Source organism: Pithys albifrons, chromosome 2 (genome assembly GCF_047495875.1).
Source record: "Pithys albifrons albifrons isolate INPA30051 chromosome 2, PitAlb_v1, whole genome shotgun sequence".
Taxonomy (NCBI): Eukaryota; Metazoa; Chordata; class Aves; order Passeriformes; family Thamnophilidae; genus Pithys; species Pithys albifrons.
In genome coordinates, this window is record NC_092459.1 from 83399887 (window position 1) to 83421013 (window position 21127).

The 21127-nt window shown below is 45.0% G+C and overlaps 1 protein-coding gene across 2 annotated transcripts; it reads left to right on the forward strand.

Moving 5' to 3' along the window:
- The first annotated feature begins 12351 nt into the window (after window positions 1-12351).
- CYP1B1 (cytochrome P450 family 1 subfamily B member 1) lies at window positions 12352-19522 on the forward strand. 2 transcript variants are annotated; one of them, XM_071575642.1, is made up of 3 exons: window positions 12352-13171; window positions 13954-14970; window positions 16636-19522. In XM_071575642.1, the coding sequence occupies exons 1-3, from the start codon at window positions 13152-13154 to the stop codon at window positions 17246-17248; spliced, it is 1650 nt and encodes a 549-aa protein (XP_071431743.1). In that variant the 5' UTR covers window positions 12352-13151; the 3' UTR covers window positions 17249-19522. The 2 variants fall into 2 exon arrangements, with proteins under 2 accessions (XP_071431743.1, XP_071431753.1); XM_071575652.1 differs by lacking the exon at window positions 12352-13171 and adding an exon at window positions 13253-13465.
- Window positions 19523-21127: the final 1605 nt, after the last annotated feature.

Genomic DNA, 21127 nt, shown 5'->3' on the forward strand with positions numbered 1-21127 from the left:
TGTAGAGCAAAATATGTTGAGTAGGGGTACAATAAAATTTCGGGAAACAACCTTTTTTAAAATGCCCAATGTCAACGTAGTAAACAGAATCCATGTACTCACCTGGTGAAATAACAATTTCAGCTGATCTTAAGAGTATGAATTATGCTCCATACAGAACAAGTCAGGGAACAATTTGATAATACAACTCCACAAGGCAAGTATACTTGGAATATAGATCTAAAATACTTGGGCTATGCAAACTTCCACAAGCTTGCTCTGTCAGTTTAGATCAGCCCAGACTATTCTGAAGATCCATGGTCACCTATGCAGAGTTAATGCCAGACTACACAGGATTTCTTTTCACATTGTTCTTATGGGCATCACATCTCCTTACACAGCTGGCATAAAGTGTAAAAACTGTGACAGAAGTTTGTCCTGCTGGATGATCTGACAGCACACTGAGGTGGCATTAGCATGCACCCATGGATCTTACAGTTCAGCATGCTGGGAGATGACTGGCCAGAGAGGTGTGTGCCTGCTGTGCTACTTCTTTGGCTTCCAAGAATTAAGAGCTTAGGGAAGAGTTAAATGAAGGATTTGTGGTTGTTGACATTACCAGAAAGGAGGATTGCTCATAAATGTGAACATTAAAAATCACAGTAAAATCATCTAACAAGACTGTCAACTAATAGGATTGAAAAAGCACTTAGATATGAGTGACATTTCACTAGGACAAAGAGGGAACTTCAGACCTCTGCAAGAGAAGAGGTGTATGGGCTGGCACAGAGCAGACAGCTCCCTGACTTCCACCTGCAGCGTTTTGTAAAAGTGCATTAAAGTGTATAAAAGTGCACCAGGGCCACTATTGTCCCTGCTCTGCAAAGACATCTCATGCCACAACAGTCCTGAAAAGAGCCACTGTCAAACTAATTCACACCAATCAACACAAGGTAGAACCAAGTACATGAAAATGGCAACAAAGAAATATTTTTCTAACTTGCCAAAGCCTCCAACAGGAAGCCTTTTCCAATGCTTGTTGTCTTTGTGCAATGATCACGTAAGTTTTGGCCAGACGTCCATCAGAGCTTGCAAAAAAAGCTTCAGTCCTCATTACTTTTTAAGACATCCATCTAAATACTGAAGCACTTATCAGCCTAAGCAAGCCGAAGGGTTTCCATCTCTTAAACTTTGCTATAGTTGTTGCTGCTCTGCTCTTGTCTCCCTCCAGCCTGTCCAGACACCTCTTGAATACTGTGCTTTCACTAAATTTGACAAAGTCCCTGATGCTTGGGCAGAAAGTGCTTTCTCAGACAATGTTGCTGCTCAGGGCATGAGCACCGAAACTCCTATTAGATACCATGAGCCAACCTCATTTGTCCTGCTGTCATTTCACCTTGTTGGTGTCTGGCCTTCCCTGCAGAATACCCAAACCACATGGGATACTAAGCCTGTTTCCCATACTTGCAGCCTGCTGAAGCCTTCCTCTGTAATTTGAATCAATGTGGAAATACTGACTTAAACCAAATGACCCATCGTTTCTTTTTACTGGAATAACTTAAAGAAAATGTTACACTACTGAAGTCAAGAGGATAATTTAGATGAAGTTGTTTGTCAAGATTTTTCAAAACTTTTCTCAGAATTTTAAGAAAGTGGTCATGCAAAAATGTTTAATATGAGATTGGCACCATCACTTTTCCCACAGGCACTATATAAACACTGATACTGTTCATGTGCTGCAACCAGTCATTAGTCACGCCTACTAAGACCATTTATATCTCCCTCCTCTGTCGTGCCTGGATTACACACTCTTTTGGAAGTGACTTTCCCCTCACTCTACCTCAACAGCAATAAGTGCCAAGCAGGCAGAGCATGGAAACAGCAACAGTAAATACCACTGCAGCAGATTGTTACTGCTACTGTATTTTACACAGGTATTGCTTCAGACTTGGCATCCCAATCTGTGATCCCTATCCAGCTGAAGATGACAGGAACTGGTTTGTCCTTTTGATCTAGTGTCAGTCCCCTACCTGGGAATTCAGTACTTTCTGAAGACAGAAGGCATAATCCATGCTCCACCATCCACAGCTTTGCAACATCATCGTTGCAAATGCTCAGTATTAGATTAGATATCCTGAACTAATCTCAATCACTCTACTTGCACAAAAAAACCTCATTATCTTCAGTAAAACTTTCTTTTGCATGTACAAGTGAAACATAGACCTACTTCTTCTTTACAGCTTCTTCATACCTGCCTCCTCAGACTTCTCTTTTAATAACACAACCCAGGATTATTTTAATAAAGGAAAATATTTTACCATGCTTGTCACATGCTCTTTCAAAGCTTGTGTGCTGGTGGGCTTTCTTGCCTAGGGGCAAGGGAAAGGTCAAGGCACAGAAATACCCAAGTCTTCTTCAGCTTTCGCTCCGGGATACAGTTTATTATCTAAACATCAAATTCATAAAGCAACACAAAGCAAAGCTATTCCCTCATCCAAAGCCAGCTGCAGGGGCTCCCAGGCTTTCCATGCCAGAAAAAGGGCACACATCTTCATCTAAAACCCTGATGAATCAAGTGACAACAGGCAGCCTGTAACCCTATAGTGACTGTTTAAACCTGTTAAAACAGGATTTGCTGTTGTGAATGTTGCATTTCAGGGCTGGAGCAGACAGTTTTAAACTCTTTCAGGTTTCTAAGTGCACAACACTTCAAGGATGGGGTTTGGGGATTTTTTTTGTGCATCAGTGCTTACAGTAACATTAGATAATTTTGCTAAACTTATTTAAAAATCAGGCTATGGACTACAATGTGCGTGTGGAGGGGGTGTTGTTTGGTTGGGTTTTGTTTGGTTGGGGTTTTTTAACTGAAATCTTTCTTCCTCAGAACAAGACTGTACATACATTTACATTTTCAAAATATACTGGCTGCAGAAAGACCAGCTGTATGTTTAAGAGTTCAAAGCTTCTGAGAAGTTGCTATTAGATGTGAATTTTCTACATTCATCCAAAGTGAGGAGAGGAGAGGAGAGGAGAGGAGAGGAGAGGAGAGGAGAGGAGAGGAGAGGAGAGGAGAGGAGAGGAGAGGAGAGGAGAGGAGAGGAGAGGAGAGGAGAGGAGAGGAGAGGAGAGGAGAGGAGAGGAGAGGAGAGGAGAGGAGAGGAGAGGAGAGGAGAGGAGAGGAGAGGAGAGGAGAGGATTTATTTTGAAGGGTGCTTCAGGTAAATGCTTTTTGCAAGTGGACCATGGTTGCCTGATGACTGTGAAGGTGGAAGGCAATGTTGGATCATTTGACCTAAAAACATGAGTACAAGCTCAGTCCCTCAGTCGCTTCCTGCAAACATAAACATCATTTTCCTGTATGTTGGCTATACAAGGTCTATCTTAATCAGCTAGAGAACAGTAGAATAGATAGTGGGCAGATCCACACACAATCATCACACCAAATTTTATGGGGAAACTGAGGTACAAAAGATTAAATGTGCTTCTGTCCAGAAACATAAACTTACACTGTGTTCTTGTTGCAAAAGGTGCATTTTGTTTTCTGTTACTTGAATAATTATTTTATGATGCCCTCACTTGTAGGAGTAGCACCTGACTTCCTGTGACTAGTCCCCCTGTTTCTGAGAGAAGTGTATGTACTGCGATCTGTCCCTTAAGTCACATAAAACTTCATTTAATTCATGTTGTTTTCATTTTTCTTGAGATGAGAGGTGGAGCTGAGAATGAACAGGATCCTTTCCCTTTCCTGAACCTCCAAAGGAAATACCTAATTAATTCCTCTGGTACAGCCTTTAACACTGGGTTAAGATGCATACCATTAATAAAACCACTCAAGTTTCAGACCTCAAGGTTAATTTGTCTGGCAGATAAAGATACTTCCTTTCTGCTTGAAGACCTAGCTAATTTGATGTGAAATCACTGAAATGAAATTTTTAACCAATGTCTCTGGGCTTTCCCTGTGGAGACTTCCAAGTCAGTGTGAGCGCTTGGCACTGGACCCCACATCTCCTTGCTGTAACTACATCTCTTCTGCTGTAACCACTAGACTTAACTACCCTCTCCTCCTCTCCTGTGGGACCAGGCAACCCAAGAGTGGTGAATATTCTTTAAAGCTTGCTAAGGGAAGCTAGATCAAATGAAATTTCTCCAAACAGAGTGGGGCCCCCACACCTCAGGAAAGTTCTACCCCTGCACTCTGCACTGACTCCACTGCCATGAATTATCTCACTTGTAGCTTCCTCCTCAACCTTCAATCTTCTCCCTGCCATGCAAGACTATGCACAAACAGGGAGGTGTAAATATCCTACCTGTCTTTTTGGCCTAATTTTCATCAAGTTTTTGTGAGATCAGTTGCAGATGCAGCCATGAACAAACTCCAGCCTGGAAACATGATCATATATATATTCCTTGCCTGAAGAAAGGGTAAGACTTGGTCTCTACACAGAATTGCAATATAGGCCTTTACATAACTGGTGGATTAAGTAGGAACCAAATCAGGTTCTGTCACTTTAAAACTTTCCTCCACCCTCCATCACCTCCATCCATCAGTTGCCTGCAGCATGTATATTGAGGAATCGCGTGCAAACCTTGCCATAACCCAAGGCTTAACATAAACTATACTCTTTCAGGTCATTGGCAAATAACAGGTATATCCGGTTGTGCCTTTGTACTTGCCTGCACGCAAATTAAAAGTGCATGTAAAGTTACAATAATCAAAGTCACTCGGGGAAGGGGAGGAGAGCAGGGGGATATAACCAGGGGATCAGGTTATTTATCTTCACAGGGAAGCCACTGAGAGAAGCCTCCTTGCTTGCCCTGTACATCTCAAAAAAAAGATGGGCAAATCTGGCTTTTGGCCAAAGCCATCCCCTACAGTGCCCTAAACTGTGCCTAATCCTGCCTTCTGCCTGCATCTGGTAAAGATGCTGCTACCTCCACTGTTGCTGCCCCTTCCCCATGGTGCTGCACTGCATTTTTAGCTTCTTCCTTGGCTGCAGGGTGAGAGTGTTTCTGTGGGAGACAACAACGTCCAAGATGGACTTTGGGCTCTCCTCAATGGAAGAATTTTGCTCTAATGGTCTCAGCTACTGCTGCTTTCACTTTTGAGGTCAACATGCATCTCCAGTGCAAGGCTGCTACTGCAGCTGCTTCAACACCTATTCCCTGATAGAACCAGCTACTCTTCCTGCAGGGTGGCCCCTGCCCTGCCACCTTGGGTCAGGCACAGGTTCCCATACTGCTCTCCTTTTTGGAAGAAGCCAGTAAGCCTTTATACAGCCACCCTGAGCCTGGGTGTGGGTTTCTTGAGAAAGGGAAGAATTTATGGCAAGTTTGTTTCTGTCTTTCTCCCTTGGTGTGCCACGAGATTAACAGACATTAGCAAATGCCTCTTCCAGAGTGCTGTGACAAGATGAAACCTGCCCTGAGTGGCACCTGCAGTCTGTTTTCCTTGTGGTCTTTGATCTGCCATTGCTGAAGATTAGAAGACCTGAATGGCTCAGAAACAGACACTTCCTTGGGTTTGCTTCCAAATGCTAGGAGCAATCTGTATTTGCCAAGACCGTTTTCTCTCAGAAAAATTTACTGAGGACTAGAGCAAAACTTTATTGTCACTATTTGCCTTATAGAAGAAGTCAATCTTCTTGATCAAGATTGCTGCTCTTACTGTAAAATTCTCCCAGATTCAATTTTCCATCATTGACCACAGATACCACAAAGGGAGTTTCCCTTATTCCACTGGTTTGAATATGCATTCTCCAAGTCTTTCTCAAATTAAAAAATGTGCAAACAAATAAATCCCATTTCCATACTGCAGGGAAGAGAATGAATAATTCCATGGGTTAGAGTATTACCTGCATACATCCCAGTCCCTAGAATTTGAGTCATTTAATTTACCGCTGAAATGCAGTTACTGCTGGAGGCAAATACACCAAACCCTTGCACAACAGTGCAGAGGAAGCCAAAAACGCCTTGCTGCAGAGGAATGTGCAAATGTTTCCTCAGCTGAATGTCAGTAGCCAAATCACAGAAGGTCCTGGTTCAGATTCATGCATTTCCACCTGACAGGGCACTTCAGAGAAGCAAATGTAGCATAACCACTGTTTCTGGTGGACGATCTATCACTCTGCAGCTTCTTCACAAATGCTATTCAATGTTTAACTGACCTGCAGTAATGGAAGGGGGTGTGAGCATGTTTCCTGACTCATTCGAGCAGGGCTATCTAAGGGTGACATTTACAAGCAACTCCTTGACTGACACGAAATTTATTAGGTCCGTAACATGAACCTCCTTTGGGAAATCCCAGCTTAAGGCCTGTCTCTTCATGATTAAGAGCTATGGAACAACGTCATGATGGACAAAATCTAGTGTTCCTCTTTAGTTCAGCTGCCATTTCGACAATCAGTTTGTGATCAGTACCACCTCCTCTCTAAGAGAACCTGAAAATCTGAAAGAAGCAGTACTAAGCAAAATGATTTTTTTAACACACTGAAAACTTTCCCATTATAAAATCTCGAATTTCTAGAGAAGAAATTACCCCAGGCCCTATGGAGTCTGTGCCTCATAAGCGAGTTTGATGTATCCATGTGAACAGAGCTCACTTTTCAGAAGGTACAATAGAAGCACAAAACGGAGACACACACTGTCAGTGCCATGAAAAGACTGCATGAGCACAGCTAGCCGAGACCTACTAGTCTCACTTGAAAAAAGAAAGCATATAAATATATATACACACTATACTAGATCCCTGGCATCACTTTCTGAACTACTCTAGAAGCTTGCAGCCCAGTCCAAGAACCAGTAGCAAGATGGGAAATATCACAACAGGGAACTCATGCCTATGTGCAGCTCCCTTACCTAGATCAGACATGCATTCCCCACTACATAGCCAGGGTTATTCTCTGAAGGAAGGAGCATTTCGAAATTCAACTTGGATTAATCTAGAAAGTACTAGATTCAAATTGCGTTGCCTATTTCAGCATTTTGATCAGTTGTTCTGCAGTCAAGGCTCTAAAGAATGGTACATACTCAATACAAACTTAAGAACCCAAATTACCAATATTTGGACCATGGAAATCTATTGATTGGGAAGTAGTGAGATGAACATTTATAGGCTGGGATAATCAATGGCTAGGACACCTAGGACACAAGATAGGAAAACCCAAGTTCTCATCAAAGAACTTAAAGATTCTTTATTCTATCTGTGTGTGCTTTGTTATCTTCTCTCTCTGTACAGAAGGGTCAACTCTCTGCAAGTGTCTACTTGCATGGAGTTCCCTTAGCTGAAAACTGGGTCCTCCATTACTTATATCTTTGCCAAACTTTAATCATCTGGTCTGAAATTTTCTATCCCCCCAAAATCCATATTTTACATTGTAATCTTTAGAAATGTTCAGTCTCAAACCAGTTGAATACATTCCTGAGAACACAGAAAATAAGTGTTCATATTAAAACATTATTGGGGCTTTTTCTTTGAAAAAACTTTGTAGCCTCAAACTCTAAAGCAGGGAACTGTTTGTCTGGGTAATGTTTTTTTCTCCCACATTTGTGCCTTTTGCTCTTCTGTTGATGATTCACTCAAATTTAGATGAATGTCCAAACTCGGAAAAACTTTGTTTTGCACATCCATAGTGAAGACTTTGTGGAACTTCACAGGTAAATCTTCAAAATTTTCACACCTATATAATATGCTTCTACCTGTGAGTAAAGCACATTTTGCTTTCAGCTGTAGCCTAGGACTGTTTTGAACTAGCATCTGTCACTACTCTGAGCATACAAGCACACTGACATTTTCTAAAACAGCAGATGCTAAAATCTTAAGAGTTAATAAAGCAATTACACTACAAACTTTGTACCAACACTGCTAAGATGATACCAAAACAGTCTGTAAAACAAAGGAGAAATATAATATTACTGCCTGTTAATACAACAGTATTGGTCCTAAGCAATGTTATTAATTTAAAGCTTTGGTGTCACCTAGCACATCATACAGGCTATAGGATTTCTATAGCTCAATATAAAGGTGGACCTTGGCAACACAGCTCTTGGTTCTGCAAACTCAGAAACTGTGTGAGGATTCAGAGCTGCCATATCCCCCAGGAAGTCCCTTTGCTAAAGAGAGAGTGTGAGCAGGCAAAGCCATTTGTTCACTCACCATATGCTGAGGACAGATGAAATAATGCACACCTTGAGCAGTATCTAAACTTTCCTAAATGTCATTCAATAAATCTTCTTCAGAGTACTTCTTTCTGAGTATTTTAAGAGCATTTGTACAATATCCATACAAAGATACACAGAAAATACCACATATGAGGGCCCAGTGTTATGTAAAATTAGATTTTGTTCTTTTACCTCTTAGCAGAAGTTATTTTAAAAAGGCTTCTCAGAAAGTAGCCACAAAGGTATCAGTTCTGTGTTTTCCTCTCAAGAAAGTCTTAGCTATGTGGTTTCATCTAATACTGTCAAGAAAAGACAGCAAATTTTAGATAGAAATTTCCCATACCATAGGAATTTGGCAAGGCAATATTCAAATTCTCAGAATCAAATGTGATGCCTGAATTAAGTATAATACTATGTCCTCATTTCTATAATCATACCTGCATGTTGTCTGTGTGGAAGCAGGCCACAATATATGCCTTTAATTTGCAAGTGATGTGGAAAATGCAAACAGACGGAGAGGCTAGCACTGAGCTGAGCCCCAGCAAGTTCTGGGGTGTTCCTTGCCTTCCCACAGCAGCTGAGGGAGTTTGGCTCAGAATTAGAAGCCCAATTTAGGCTTCTGAACAGCAAGGCAGAATTGAAAATATGAGCTTGGAAGTCAGTGGGAATGCAGGGAAAAGTGAAAGTCCAAAGAAAGCTGCCAGTTAATGATGGTTGAGAATGCAACATGTAACCACAAATACATATGCTTTAAAAAGCATACCACAAATGCTTTATTTTAGGCCACAGTGACTGGTCTAGACAAATAACCCTTAATTGTGGAGCTGCAGCCAGCTCCTATATAAGCCTGACACTCTGGGTAGCACTGAGGATGTGGTTCCTTGTATTTTGCTTACATCTCATGCTTGGCATGACAGGAAAGCTGCCAAACTGTGCAAAACCAGGAACCTGCATCACACATGATCTCACACCATCATCCGCTCCTGTGGTACAACCACCTCAGGTCAGCTTTAACACTGAGTACCTCAGTACCCTGTAGATAAGCCCAAGGAAGCAGGGAGCATTTAAATGGTGCAGGGTAGCAAGCACAGATGGTGACCACAGAACCAGCTGCCCTGAGGTGGTGCTGTGGCTGGACTGAGTGAAGATCTTCTGCTCCAGGATCTGAAACTACTTGAAGCATAATGGTAACTCTGCATCATGCTGGATCGCCACATAAACATAGCCTGAGCAGGCTGTTGTAAACACAGAGGCTTCTGATTCTAATTGCTTGTTTTAGTGGTGATTTTCCCAACTTATAGCAGTATTGTCAAGACAAGAGCTGAACTCTAGAGACGCATAAGTACATCTGTACAATTTTAAGCAGTCTGAAACAGTAGGACATTGCATTAGGTTAGGTTTCCAAGTGATTTGTGTTCTGCAGTTATGCTACTTGTTTCTTCATCTTATGTAGTATTGTGCAACACTCAGAAACAGACAATGAGTAACAATACTGCCAAGGATTATTTATTGAAGAATGCCTTGGATCACTCTACAAACGGGAAACAATTTGTACAGGCTCTACACTGAAGCAATCCCAGGATAAAATATTGCTCAACTGTCAAATAATCCACCTCAAGATTTTGTAAAATTAAGAGAGGGAAGGAAAAGATTCATTGTCCCAGGTACGGGAAAGAGACAGAGAAATCTAGTGTGGGCACTGCCCATGGAAAACTGCAAAAGGAAGAGGTAAGGAAAGAAAAAAAACCAAGGTGAAGTCTTTGAGAAATTCCAGTTGCTGCTCATGAGGATTTATGAGCACCTTACCAGTATCCAAAAGCAAATTCAAGGGCTGCCATAGTTAGAAGCAAAGCTGAGAACAGAGTCTTCAAAGCCTTACATGGTAAGTAATTCTTAACACCTGTAAATATCTCTTATGGGTTAAGGAATTTCCTTAGAAAAGGGAGGACTCTGGCAGAGATAAGAATTTCCTCTTAAAGGGCAAATGAAGACTCTCTAGGTTGTGTAATTTCTCCTCCTTTACCAAACTTTTGCCTCCACAACAAGGACTCTTGTCCACATACACAAAGCACCTTCATTCAGAGTCGCAGAGGTACCGATGCCCCCCAAAACTCTGCCAGTTCCCTGCTTCTGTCATTCCTCTCAAACCAATCAAGATTTTTAGGAGATTAGGCCTGAATTCCTTTCCTTTAATCCCAAACTCACTCGCTAGTAGCCCTTCAATTCCTTTTCCATATATTACATCAAGTAGGGTTTTCTAGACCTCACAAGTAATTCATTTTAGGAAGCACACTTTTCAGTGATTCAGTCTTCAGTGCCTAACAAAACTAACTGACTCAGGAATTTGGGACTAGCTTCAGTAGGATCTGCATCTCAATTAAGTCCCCAGAACTGAGAAAAAAAGACCATGTATTCACTAAGACAAATCCGAACTTCTGTACTTCTACAAACAAAAGAGGTGAGAAGAATAAATACAAAAGCAGGCAGGACAGCAAGTTGCCTAATAAAACAGAGACCAGAGGCGTGATCAGCCTTAATTTTGTACACTAATTCATTGGTGTGATAAAATTCTTCACTCAAACTATGCTTGATTGTAAGGTACTAATGAAGTTCACATAGAGCCTACAGAATTGGGGGAACATTCATTGTATACAGTAAAAATAATACTCACGCTGTAATAAATACAATAGTAAGCCAAACCGTAATTAGTACAAGGAGATCAGCTGGTATTACCACCACAGAAGAAAATATCTAAAATAGGTTTTCTCTCTTGCCTGGCTAATAGTTACAGAACTCCCAAAGACCAAAGAGAAGTAAAACAAAAAACAATTAATGTTTTCTTTCAGCATAAAACAAAATGTATCAGGAATTAGAATTCCTGGGCTCGTGCTTTAAACTGTGAGTTTGCAGGTCATGACTGTGGAAATGTGTTCCTTTCTCTGTACTGCCTGCTAGCAGCTAAGAAGGCAACCCCTTGCAATACAACTAGTTTAATTGTTGAACTGAAGAAAGGATTTAGGGACTTACTAACAAGAGTTGTAATGCCTGGAGTTTAAGCAACTTACTACCATGGTCACCATGAAAGGGGCAAATTTACCTGCTGGCAACGGCAAATGCCCAGCACTATAATCCAGAGCTCAGGTGACTGATCCAAGCTAGTCCTTACCACCCAGTTCCAGTGTCCATAACACTCTGCCAGGAGAAGCCCATGTCTCTTTTTTGACAGGAGACTTGAAGGAGGGAATGGCAGCTGCCACAGTGGGACAAGCTACTTTTCTGCAACTAAGTGGTTATAGCATGTGAAATTTTTTTTAAAACCTTCTGATAGTGATAGAGACATCAAACCACCTTGTATCTCTCCAAGCTTGCCCTAACCTTAGTGTCATAGGGATGGAACCATCTTTGCTCCTCTTTGAAGCTGGACTATGTGCTTAGCGATCTGCAGGATCCTTCCAGTTCACCCCAAAGGCAGAGCTGGGAAGGGGGAAGCTCACTTTTTCTAGCACTGCTCAGAAAAAAAAAGTGGTTTTGACACCTCTGTCACCTGCCAATGGCAGGAGGAAGCTTCAAGGCATACAAAGAGATACGGCTGGTGCTGGTCTGAGCAAGAGGTAGTATCACTGACTGGAAGAGCCTGTGACAGTGACAACAGCCAGGATTACACAGCAAAAACAGAAGCAGTAGCAGCCTGGCCAGGACTGGCTTCACACCCTGAGCTGGGCTGACTCCCAGCATCTAATTTTGTCCGATCCCTAAATGCTACCAAAACATCTTATTTTCTTCTCACGATGTGACTGTAAAGTATCTGAAATAAATGTCGTATTTTCAGATTTTTATTGATATTCCAAAAATTACAACAAAGCAAGAACATTCTGATTTCTTGATGTCTGCGGGTTTTGCAGCCCCGGCTCCCACGGGGCGCCGGAAGGCCCGGGGGGGATTGGAGCGCCTCACCCGCAGCCTCTCTCCAGCTCTCCCAGTTCGGACGGAGGCGCCAGATTTAAGAGTAAAAAAGCGCCGTAAGCGGGAGGGGAGCGAGCTCAGGGCGGGGGCGAGGCCGGAGGGCAGCGGGGCTGTCCGGGGTGCGAGCTGCCCGGCGCTTTCCAGCCTCAATCCCCCCGAGCCGGTGTCAGGTATTGCGAGGAGGGGTAGGGGCCCGGGGAGGAGATGGCTGGAGGCTTTCCAGCCCCGGCTCACGCAATGCTAACTCCGCACGCAACGGGGAGGCGACAGGCGGAGGAGGGGAAGCTCTCCAGCTTCCTCAGCCCCTAAGATGCAGCCGAGGCTTCGCCTCCAGACAGCGAGGGCAGCGAGCACGCCCGCCACCCTGCTCCCCTCCCGGCACCTCCTCCGCTAAAACTTTTGGCCCCGGCCATAAAAGCATCCGCGACTCAGCCGCTCTACTTGGCGAAGGCCCAAGGGCAGCTGGCAAATAGCTGCGACCCCTCAAGCCAGAGGACGGGCCAGGCAGCGGCGATTTGCCAGCGGAGCCGCCCGCGTCCCGCCCGCACCGCACCGCGGATGCCGGCGGGTTTAAAGCCGGGAGTGCCAATGCCAGGCGCCCAGAGGCGGCCGCTCCGGCTCCGTCTGGGAGCATCGGGCCACCCTCCCCGCGCCCTCTGAGCCGCTTGCCTTCGCTCCCTACAGCGGGTTGGGCTGGCCTCGTCCCGTTCCCCGCAGCCCAGCAGTCCCTCCAGTGGGAGGGAGAGACGAAGGGGGCGGCAGCAGCCCGGCTCGCACCCGGCCCCCAGGGCTACACCGGGCAGGTGGCTGCCGGTGAGGCGAGCTCCGAAGGGTTAAAGCTCTGGGAAGGTGATAACTCTGCGCTGGGATCAAGTATAGTTGGCATTTGCCTGCACATGACCTGCCAAGCTCGGGGTGACAGGTACCGGGGCTCCTAATGAATTTCCCAAAGGCTTGGATCTGAACGCCGCCGTCACCGCTCTCGTCCCGGGGCTGCCCGCTAGAGCTGCCGCCGGCTGCCCAGCTCCCATCCATCCTCCCCAACGTCTCGAATGGAAGCAGCGTGCAACAGGTCAGTTCTACTACAGAACCCTGCGGTGGCCGTTTATTTCACTCTTTCTTCCCATCGCTGCTTCTGAAAGGCTGGAGCGGGCGGTGTCCGGGCATGGGGATGGGAAGCGGGACAGATCAGCACTGTCACGCTGAGTCTTCAGGCATCCTCCGCAGCTCACCCCCGGGGCTGCCGACAGCCAGCCTGCACTGCCGCGACGGGCACGAGGGAGGAGGGAAGGGTACGGGATGGAGTGGGCTCCGTGGCCGCTACGGAGGTTTCCTCTCATGAGCAGCGGGAAGCTCCGACGGCGGGGTGGGTATCCCGTCTCTCATAGGGGCTCTTTCGCCGGAGGGATCGATGCGCGGCGCCGGGATTAACCTGTCTCCGGAGTACGGCGGCTGCCTGTATCTTCGGAGGCTTGGCAGGCGAGAGCATCCTCCTGCCTTCCTTACCCGTGACCTGTTGGATCTCCCGCTGCGAACTTTCGCTGCCGGGGGCAGGGGGAAGGAGAGCGGCGGCCCCGCCGCCAAGTACGACTTCGATCCCTTACTAAGTGCTTGCCACTTGGTTATCGATTACCCCGGTTTTCTTGCACAGGATCCGGGCGGGCTTTAGGCACACAAGTCGCTCAAAGCGAGGACGCACCTCGACTCCGAGCGCCTGGACGGCTGCCGGCGCTTCTCTCCGCCACACCAGCGCGCCCCGTCCGAGCTTCCCCTTGTCCGCGGGCGACGGGGAGCCTGCCAGCCCTCCCGCGGCGACGCTGCCAGCTGACCTATTCTTTTTCCTTTCCCTTGCAGCATGGCCCTCGAGAAGCTCGGGGAAGCCCTGGGCGGCATCCCCCCCTTACAAACCTCCCTTCTGCTTCTCCTCTGCCTGCTCGCCGCCATCCACCTGGGGAAGCTCCTTCTGCAGCAGCAGCAGCGCCGGCGGCAGGGCCAGCGCCAGGCGCCGCCGGGCCCTTTCCCCTGGCCCCTGATCGGCAACGCGGCGCAGCTGGGCAGCGCCCCACACCTCTCCTTCGCCCGCCTGGCCAGCACCTACGGCGCCGTGTTCCAGCTGCGCCTGGGGCGCTGGCCCGTGGTGGTGCTGAACGGGGAGCGCGCCATCCGCCAGGCGCTCGTCCGACAGGGGGCCGCCTTCGCGGGCCGCCCGCCCTTCCCGTCCTTTCAGCTGGTGTCGGGCGGGCTCAGCCTGGCCTTCGGCGGCTACTCGGAGCTGTGGAAGCTGCACCGGAGGGCGGCGCACGCCACGGTGCGCGCCTTCTCCACGGGCAGCCCCGCGACGCGACGCCTGCTAGAGCGGCACCTGGTGGGAGAGGCGCGGGCGCTGGTGGCGCTGCTGGTGCGCGGCAGCGCCGGCGGCGCCTTCCTCGACCCCTCGCGCGTCCTGGTGGTGGCTGTGGCCAATGTGATGAGCGCTCTGTGCTTCGGCCGCCGCTACAGCCACGGCGACGGCGAGTTCCTGCGCCTCGTGGGGCGCAACGAGCAGTTCGGGCGGGCGGTGGGCGCCGGCAGCCTGGTGGACGCGCTGCCCTGGCTCCAGCGCTTCCCCAGCCCCATCCGCGCCGCCTACCGCGCCTTCCGCGACCTCAACCGCGACTTCTACGGCTTCGTCCGCGCAAAGTTCCTGCAGCACCAGCGCAGCCTACGCCCGGGGGCCGCTCCCCGCGACATGATGGACGCCTTCATCCGCCTGCAGCGGGAGCAGCCGCGGCTGCAGCTGGAGCATGTGCCCGCCACCGTCACTGACATCTTCGGCGCCAGCCAGGACACCCTCTCCACCGCCCTGCAGTGGCTCCTCATCTTCCTCATCAGGTAGGTGCCGGCGGAGGCAGCAGCACACCGGAGCGCCCCACCTTCCCTTGGGAGGGACGCGGGAGCCCGTCTGGGGCATTGCGGTGCGAGCGCCCGCCAGTCCTGGCGGAACCCCATTCGAATCGCGCTGCTGGGAAGGCTCCCGCGGCGGGAGCAGAGCCTGGGCCGCCGGGTCCGGGCAGCACCGGGGATGCGGCGGCGGCGGGGACCCGCCTCCGGATCTGCGGGACCGGCCAGCGCCAGCCCGTGCGGTGCCGGTGCCTCAGCCGCTTCCGATTAACTAACACGGAAGCTCTGGGAAACCTGCCAGAAAGAGATAAGAAAATACTAAAAACTAAAATATCCGACACAAACCCACCCTGCTCGGGCGGTTGGGTAACGTTCATTAAGAGAGGCTGGCAGAAAGGCAGCCGAATAAAACCTGAAAGTAACAGATTTTACCAGGTCAGGATCAAGGCGATCAAAGGAACAGGATAACAACTGCTTAAGCACGATAAAGAGTTCGTGCACCGCTTTACAAAACCCGCTATTATGTTAATCTGCCATTGCGTGTGCCTTCCTTGCCATTGCGTGACTGGGCAAGGCAGACCCCTTGGGTAGGCGGCGGGTGCGCTGCCCTGGCACCAGCCCTTCCAGGGAGGAAGGTCAGAGTGGGGAGGTGGTTTGGCAGTAGGCGGGGTAACACTCACTTTCTTGCCTATCCTGGCTTTTTTTTTTCCATCATCTGCATAATTTGTAGGGTTGTGCAAGCATTATCTACTCAGTTGCTTCTTGAAAAACAGGCAAATATTTAACTTCGAGCTTAAGGGTGTGAGGCCCACTGTTCACATAACTTTCAAGTTTTTCCTGGTTTTTTATGTTTGCCCAGCATTTAACATGCAGATCTGCTGCAGGAGGAAAAGGCAAGGATGAAGAAGTCAAACTTGAATACTTAAAGCAAATAAAGGCTCCTTAGAGAAATGCATGCTTTTAGACCAGTAGAAGATATATTAACATTTTGATCTTTTTTAATTACTGTGTAGTCTTCCAAACTGTCCAGACTTCAAGACATTCTTCTTAAAATACATTATAAAGAACACATATCTTGATGTTAATTAGAAAAAGTTAATTCAAACTTGATATGGGGATTTTCATAAAGCTACTCTGACAAGTCAATAATTGGGATTTTTTTCTTTTTTTTTTTTTTAGTTTAAAAACCTTTAGGCTTTCATATGTATGCAATATGTCTAGTGATATCAAACCCCATGCTAACTTTTAAAAGTCACATACAGAGCAGGAAAACAAAATTCTCATTTCCCACAGAAAACAATACTTAGAAGAGACAAGTAATTTTAGTCTTTGAATGAATTTTCAAAATTAGATCTGAATATTCAGTTTCAGCACATTTTAAGTTAGTTTCATTTTTCATGGTGAGAATCAGTTAAGTGATATTAAAGTGAAAACTGAGCAAATCTGAAATTACACCATTGGATGGGAAGTTTGGATTTTTCTCTCAAAGTTTTCCACTGAGGTCTGCACACTCCTGCAATATATTTAAACTTTGTACAAACTGCATTATTTAGAGTAGGGGTGAAGTTCTGTGAAAAATGTTTACAGCAAGGATTGTTTGCAAGGAATTCCTTTGAACCCGTTATGTATGTACACTCATCTTGCTTTTAACGACAGGTATCCAAAAGTACAGGCTAAAATGCAAGAAGAAGTGGATAGAATTGTTGGAAGAGACCGTCTGCCATGTGTCGAAGATCAGCCTCACCTGCCCTACATCATGGCTTTCCTGTATGAATCCATGCGTTTCAGCAGCTTTGTGCCTGTTACTATCCCACACGCCACCACAACCAACACCTTCATCATGGGCTACCTCATTCCCAAGGACACTGTGGTCTTTGTAAATCAGTGGTCAGTGAACCATGATCCAGCAAAATGGTCCAACCCAGAGGATTTTGATCCAACAAGATTTCTGGATGAGAATGGATTCATCAATAAAGATCTCACTAGTAGTGTGATGATTTTCTCATTGGGAAAACGTCGGTGCATTGGAGAGGAGTTATCCAAGGTGCAGCTGTTTCTCTTTACCTCCATACTCGTGCATCAGTGCAATTTTACTGCTAATCCAAACGAGGACCCTAAAATGGACTTTACCTATGGGCTGACCATTAAACCTAAGCCATTTACCTTGAATGTTACACTGAGAGATACTATGGACTTGCTTGATCAGACTGTCCAAAGACTGCAAGCAGAGAAAGCAGCCAATGAAAATCAGCTGTCAGCAAATGCCTAAGCAATAAATGTTGCATCTAAAGATAATTCCTCTCTCTCTCTTTTTAGACTTTTATAATTTATAGTTTGTTCTGGTGATCTTTTTGGAACATAGCCAATACTACAGGTTATAAGAACAGGAAGGAAAGCTGCACAAGGTGTAATTCAGTCCTCTCTTAGTTTTAGGAGGAGAGCTGAGGGAACAATTTAATATATTAAATAATAAAACATATGCAATTTGAAAGTAAACCTTTTCTTTTCTAGCTTGTTCACAGAAGTTGCCATTGTAAAGCGCTTTTTATCTACTGACTGTTTGGAGCGTCTCCAGGAACTGTCTCTACAATCCTTTCCATGTCTCCATGTGCTATGCCTTAACTCTAGGTTTGCCTTCGGTGAATCCACATCCCAAAGTGAAATCTTTTATTGAGACAAAAAAAAAAAAGGTTGTTTAGAACTCTGCAGCCTGCCTCTGAATTCACTCTACTGGAAACTGCCATGCTCCTGTGTCGTGACTGATGGGATGTACATTAATGACTCAGTAACAAGTGTTCAAATGATTTTTGGTAAAATGGCAATGTAAAGTCTTGCCTTCAGCATTCCAAAGTATTACATAAATGACTAAAATATTAAAAGCCTTCCTTATAAGCACATTTGAAAGTAAAATTCATGTTTGATATGACAATGAAGAGAATGTCCTACTATAATAACTTTTCACTAACTTTTGAAAGACCAGAATTTCCATGTCACTAAATTGCAAGGGAGATACAAATAACATGTTAATCTGTTCATTATCATGTTCATGAACAAAAGAGGTATCTGAATTAGATTTATAAAGGTATAGCTGACCTTTGTATTTCTCTGGGAAAGAGTTAACATTACTGTCTGTCAGCACATAAGTCCAGCAAAATCCACACTGGTCAATGTATTTAGAAATGTGAAATTGGGTGGGTTTATATTCAAACACTGATACCACAAGCCTCAAGTAAAGCATACAGCAAATAATATCCCTGTTCACTTGTCATTCTGTTAGATTGAGTTAAATGGTATGTCTGAAAAATCAACTATGTAATGTTACATGTCCTAATTAATGCAGCCATTAACTGAAGAAAAAGTACTTTAAAAATGTTTGTGAAGCAAAGTTCATAATTTTTTAAAAAAACCCACCTAATTCTTATTTTAAAGTAAAACACATGAAATTTTATGGCCTTGAACCTCTGACTAATGTTTGTATACACAAAGCTGCATGTATTTCTCTAAAAAGCAAAAAACCCACTGTTGATGCCTGATTTGAAAAGCACTGGGCACTTCTTTGGAGCTGCAGGTAACCTTCAATTATATAGGAAATCAGTCAGAAATGAGAGTACCTCACATGACTTGCTATGTTCAGCTGAGCACTAAATAAGGTATTAGCAGAGCTAGAAAAATAAGAGTGTAATGCCACACAGTGAAGTAGCTCTGCTGAAACCTGAGCAAGGAAGGATTTGCACTGTGTCTTCTGATAAATGGCCAGTCTTAGTCACATTGGCAGCAGTGACAGAACTCATACTGATATTGGGAAGAAGTGAGTTAACGACACAATCCAGATCCTCACTACTGGTTTTAAAAACCTAAATGAAGTCTTAAAGTACTGCTCTCTAGCCCTACACAGTAGTAATGTACCTGTTTAAAGTCTCTAACTTCATATAGCACCTATCATCTTTTTTATAGAGCTAAAAAAAGCTTTCTGTTGCATACACAAGGAGTGACCTCAGGTGTTTTTCTGAATTATGCACAAGTTTGTGATATCCCAGAACTTAGCCTATACCTGTGAAAAGCTTTATAAGATACTTAGGATTTTCATATGGAGATCTACATTAGATCAAATACTAGCAAGACAATTTCTCGTGTACCTTTTTAAGTATTGATATTAAAAATACAAAGGATGTAACCGACAAATGAATAGTTATTCTAACACAAGGATCACAAACTCATATTTTAGTAAAAATAGATTTTGCTATTTGGTACTCTTCCAAAAGCTTTACCTATGCATTCACTACTAATGCAACATCCATACACACTACTCTTGCCAGTCAGGGGGTTACACACTATATAGCTTTTGGTCAAATAATGCTTTTTGTAATCTGTGAAGTTACTCAAATTTAGTAGCACCTATTTAGAATGGGTGCAGTTGTTTAGAGAGCTAACTTCTATGGTCATTTTGAGATGTATCTTTGTGTTACCAAAATACTAAATAAAATTATTCTTACACTACTAGTGCTTAGTTTGTGTATGGCTTTCTAACATCAAAATAAACAAAATTATTATTTCTGATTTGGAAAGTAATATTGTTTTAGGTATTTGTTGCTATACTTTTCACCTTCTTTCCATTTCTGGATTTTAAGGTGTTTCTCCATGCTGCCCTTACAGCTTCTCAGGTCTGCCTGCTCATTCATACCTTGCCATCTGTACTCAATTTCCTCATGTTCCTTGCTAAGAACATTCCCTGCTGCTCGCCTCAGCATTGACTGGAATTCTCTCATGTCTTGATTTCATGTAATACCTGCTAATCTCTCCTCAGCCTGTACAATCTCCTATGCTATGCTCTTCCCTCTGGCATTTCAGTTGACCTCCACCTCCTCTATTTTCAAGCCCACAGACCAGTTTTCCTTTCTCTTTTTCCATCTATACCTAGTGCTGGCATCCATATACTCCTGCCACTGGATCCCCATCTCAGTCCTTGGCACTAATTCACTCTCCTTTGGCCTTGGTGTATAATCAGAAGCACCAGGAGTGGAAATCTCAGGCCAAACAGGCCTTAATGTGCCCTTGCAGAACAATCTCTCACAAAATGAAGGCAATGCTGTGGTGAAGGGTGGCTGTAATTGCATATAAAAAACATTTCTTCATGATGCAGCAGAATTGCCATCCCCTCAGCCCTTTGTCTTCTTTTCTCAGTCTGCTACACAAGCCTGCTTACTTCAAAGGCATCTTAGAAATGACCTTCACGTTTTCCCAAACCCCAAGGAAAGGGAAAAGAGCTGGGTGGGACAGAAGACTGGGCAGACATGACCAGTAGTTTCCTCCTGATCTGGGATATTTTCAGCTGTAGTTTCTCCCCTAAGCAGGCAGGATCCTAAGTTCAGGCTGAACTGGTGCAATCAGAAGGATCACAAGTAGCAGATGGTTTACAAAGACTTCCTAGAAATAGCAAAGGGCTTGTGGAGTAGGTGTAGCATCCAGAGATATCCCATGCAGTATGTACATGGCTATGGCTGACCAGTGGGACAGCGCTGATTCAGAGCAGGTGTCCTCCCCGGGTAACAGCCAAGAGCAACTACCTCCCACACCAGCCTGGGACTGGCTATCACAGCAACACTAGACACATACATGTTATTTCTTCATCACTAAAGCACAAACCAAGACTTTTCCTTTAGAAGTCTTTATGCCTAGGTTGTAGTGATTTCAATGGTTGAGGAAAGCCAAATGTCACCTCACGCTTGCTTTCTCTGTGTATTTGTGCACACACACCCTTAGTCCATCTCGCAGAAGTTTAATAACATCCTTCATTCAGGTTCAGATAAGGGATTAAAAAAAAACCAAAAAAAAACCAAAAAACAAACCAAACATCGAAACAAACAAAAAAGCCCACAAAACCCCAAAAGAGGAAGCCCAGGGAGAATGCAAGCATACATTTCTTAGAAAAGCAGTAGCACTCAGACCATCCACTAAATAACGAGGAGGGGAAAGGAGTAGGCTGAGCTAGCAGAATTGATATGGAATATTTTTATATTAGTCAAGTGTACCACTACATTCACTGTGAATGGAACAGAAACTTGCTGGCACCTGCAGGAGTCTGTTCCAGGCTGCTGAATACATAGCAATAATGTAACAATAAAGAACAAGAACCATCAAAACATGACAA

Bases quoted from the DNA above. Each gene is read 5' to 3' on its own strand.
- CYP1B1 (XM_071575642.1), top strand. From the start codon at position 13,152: ATGGAAGCAGCGTGCAACAG. The intron at 13,172-13,953 runs GTCAGTTCTACT...TTTCCCTTGCAG, and splicing joins ATGGAAGCAGCGTGCAACAG to CATGGCCCTCGAGAAGCTCG. The intron at 14,971-16,635 runs GTAGGTGCCGGC...TTTTAACGACAG, and splicing joins CTCCTCATCTTCCTCATCAG to GTATCCAAAAGTACAGGCTA.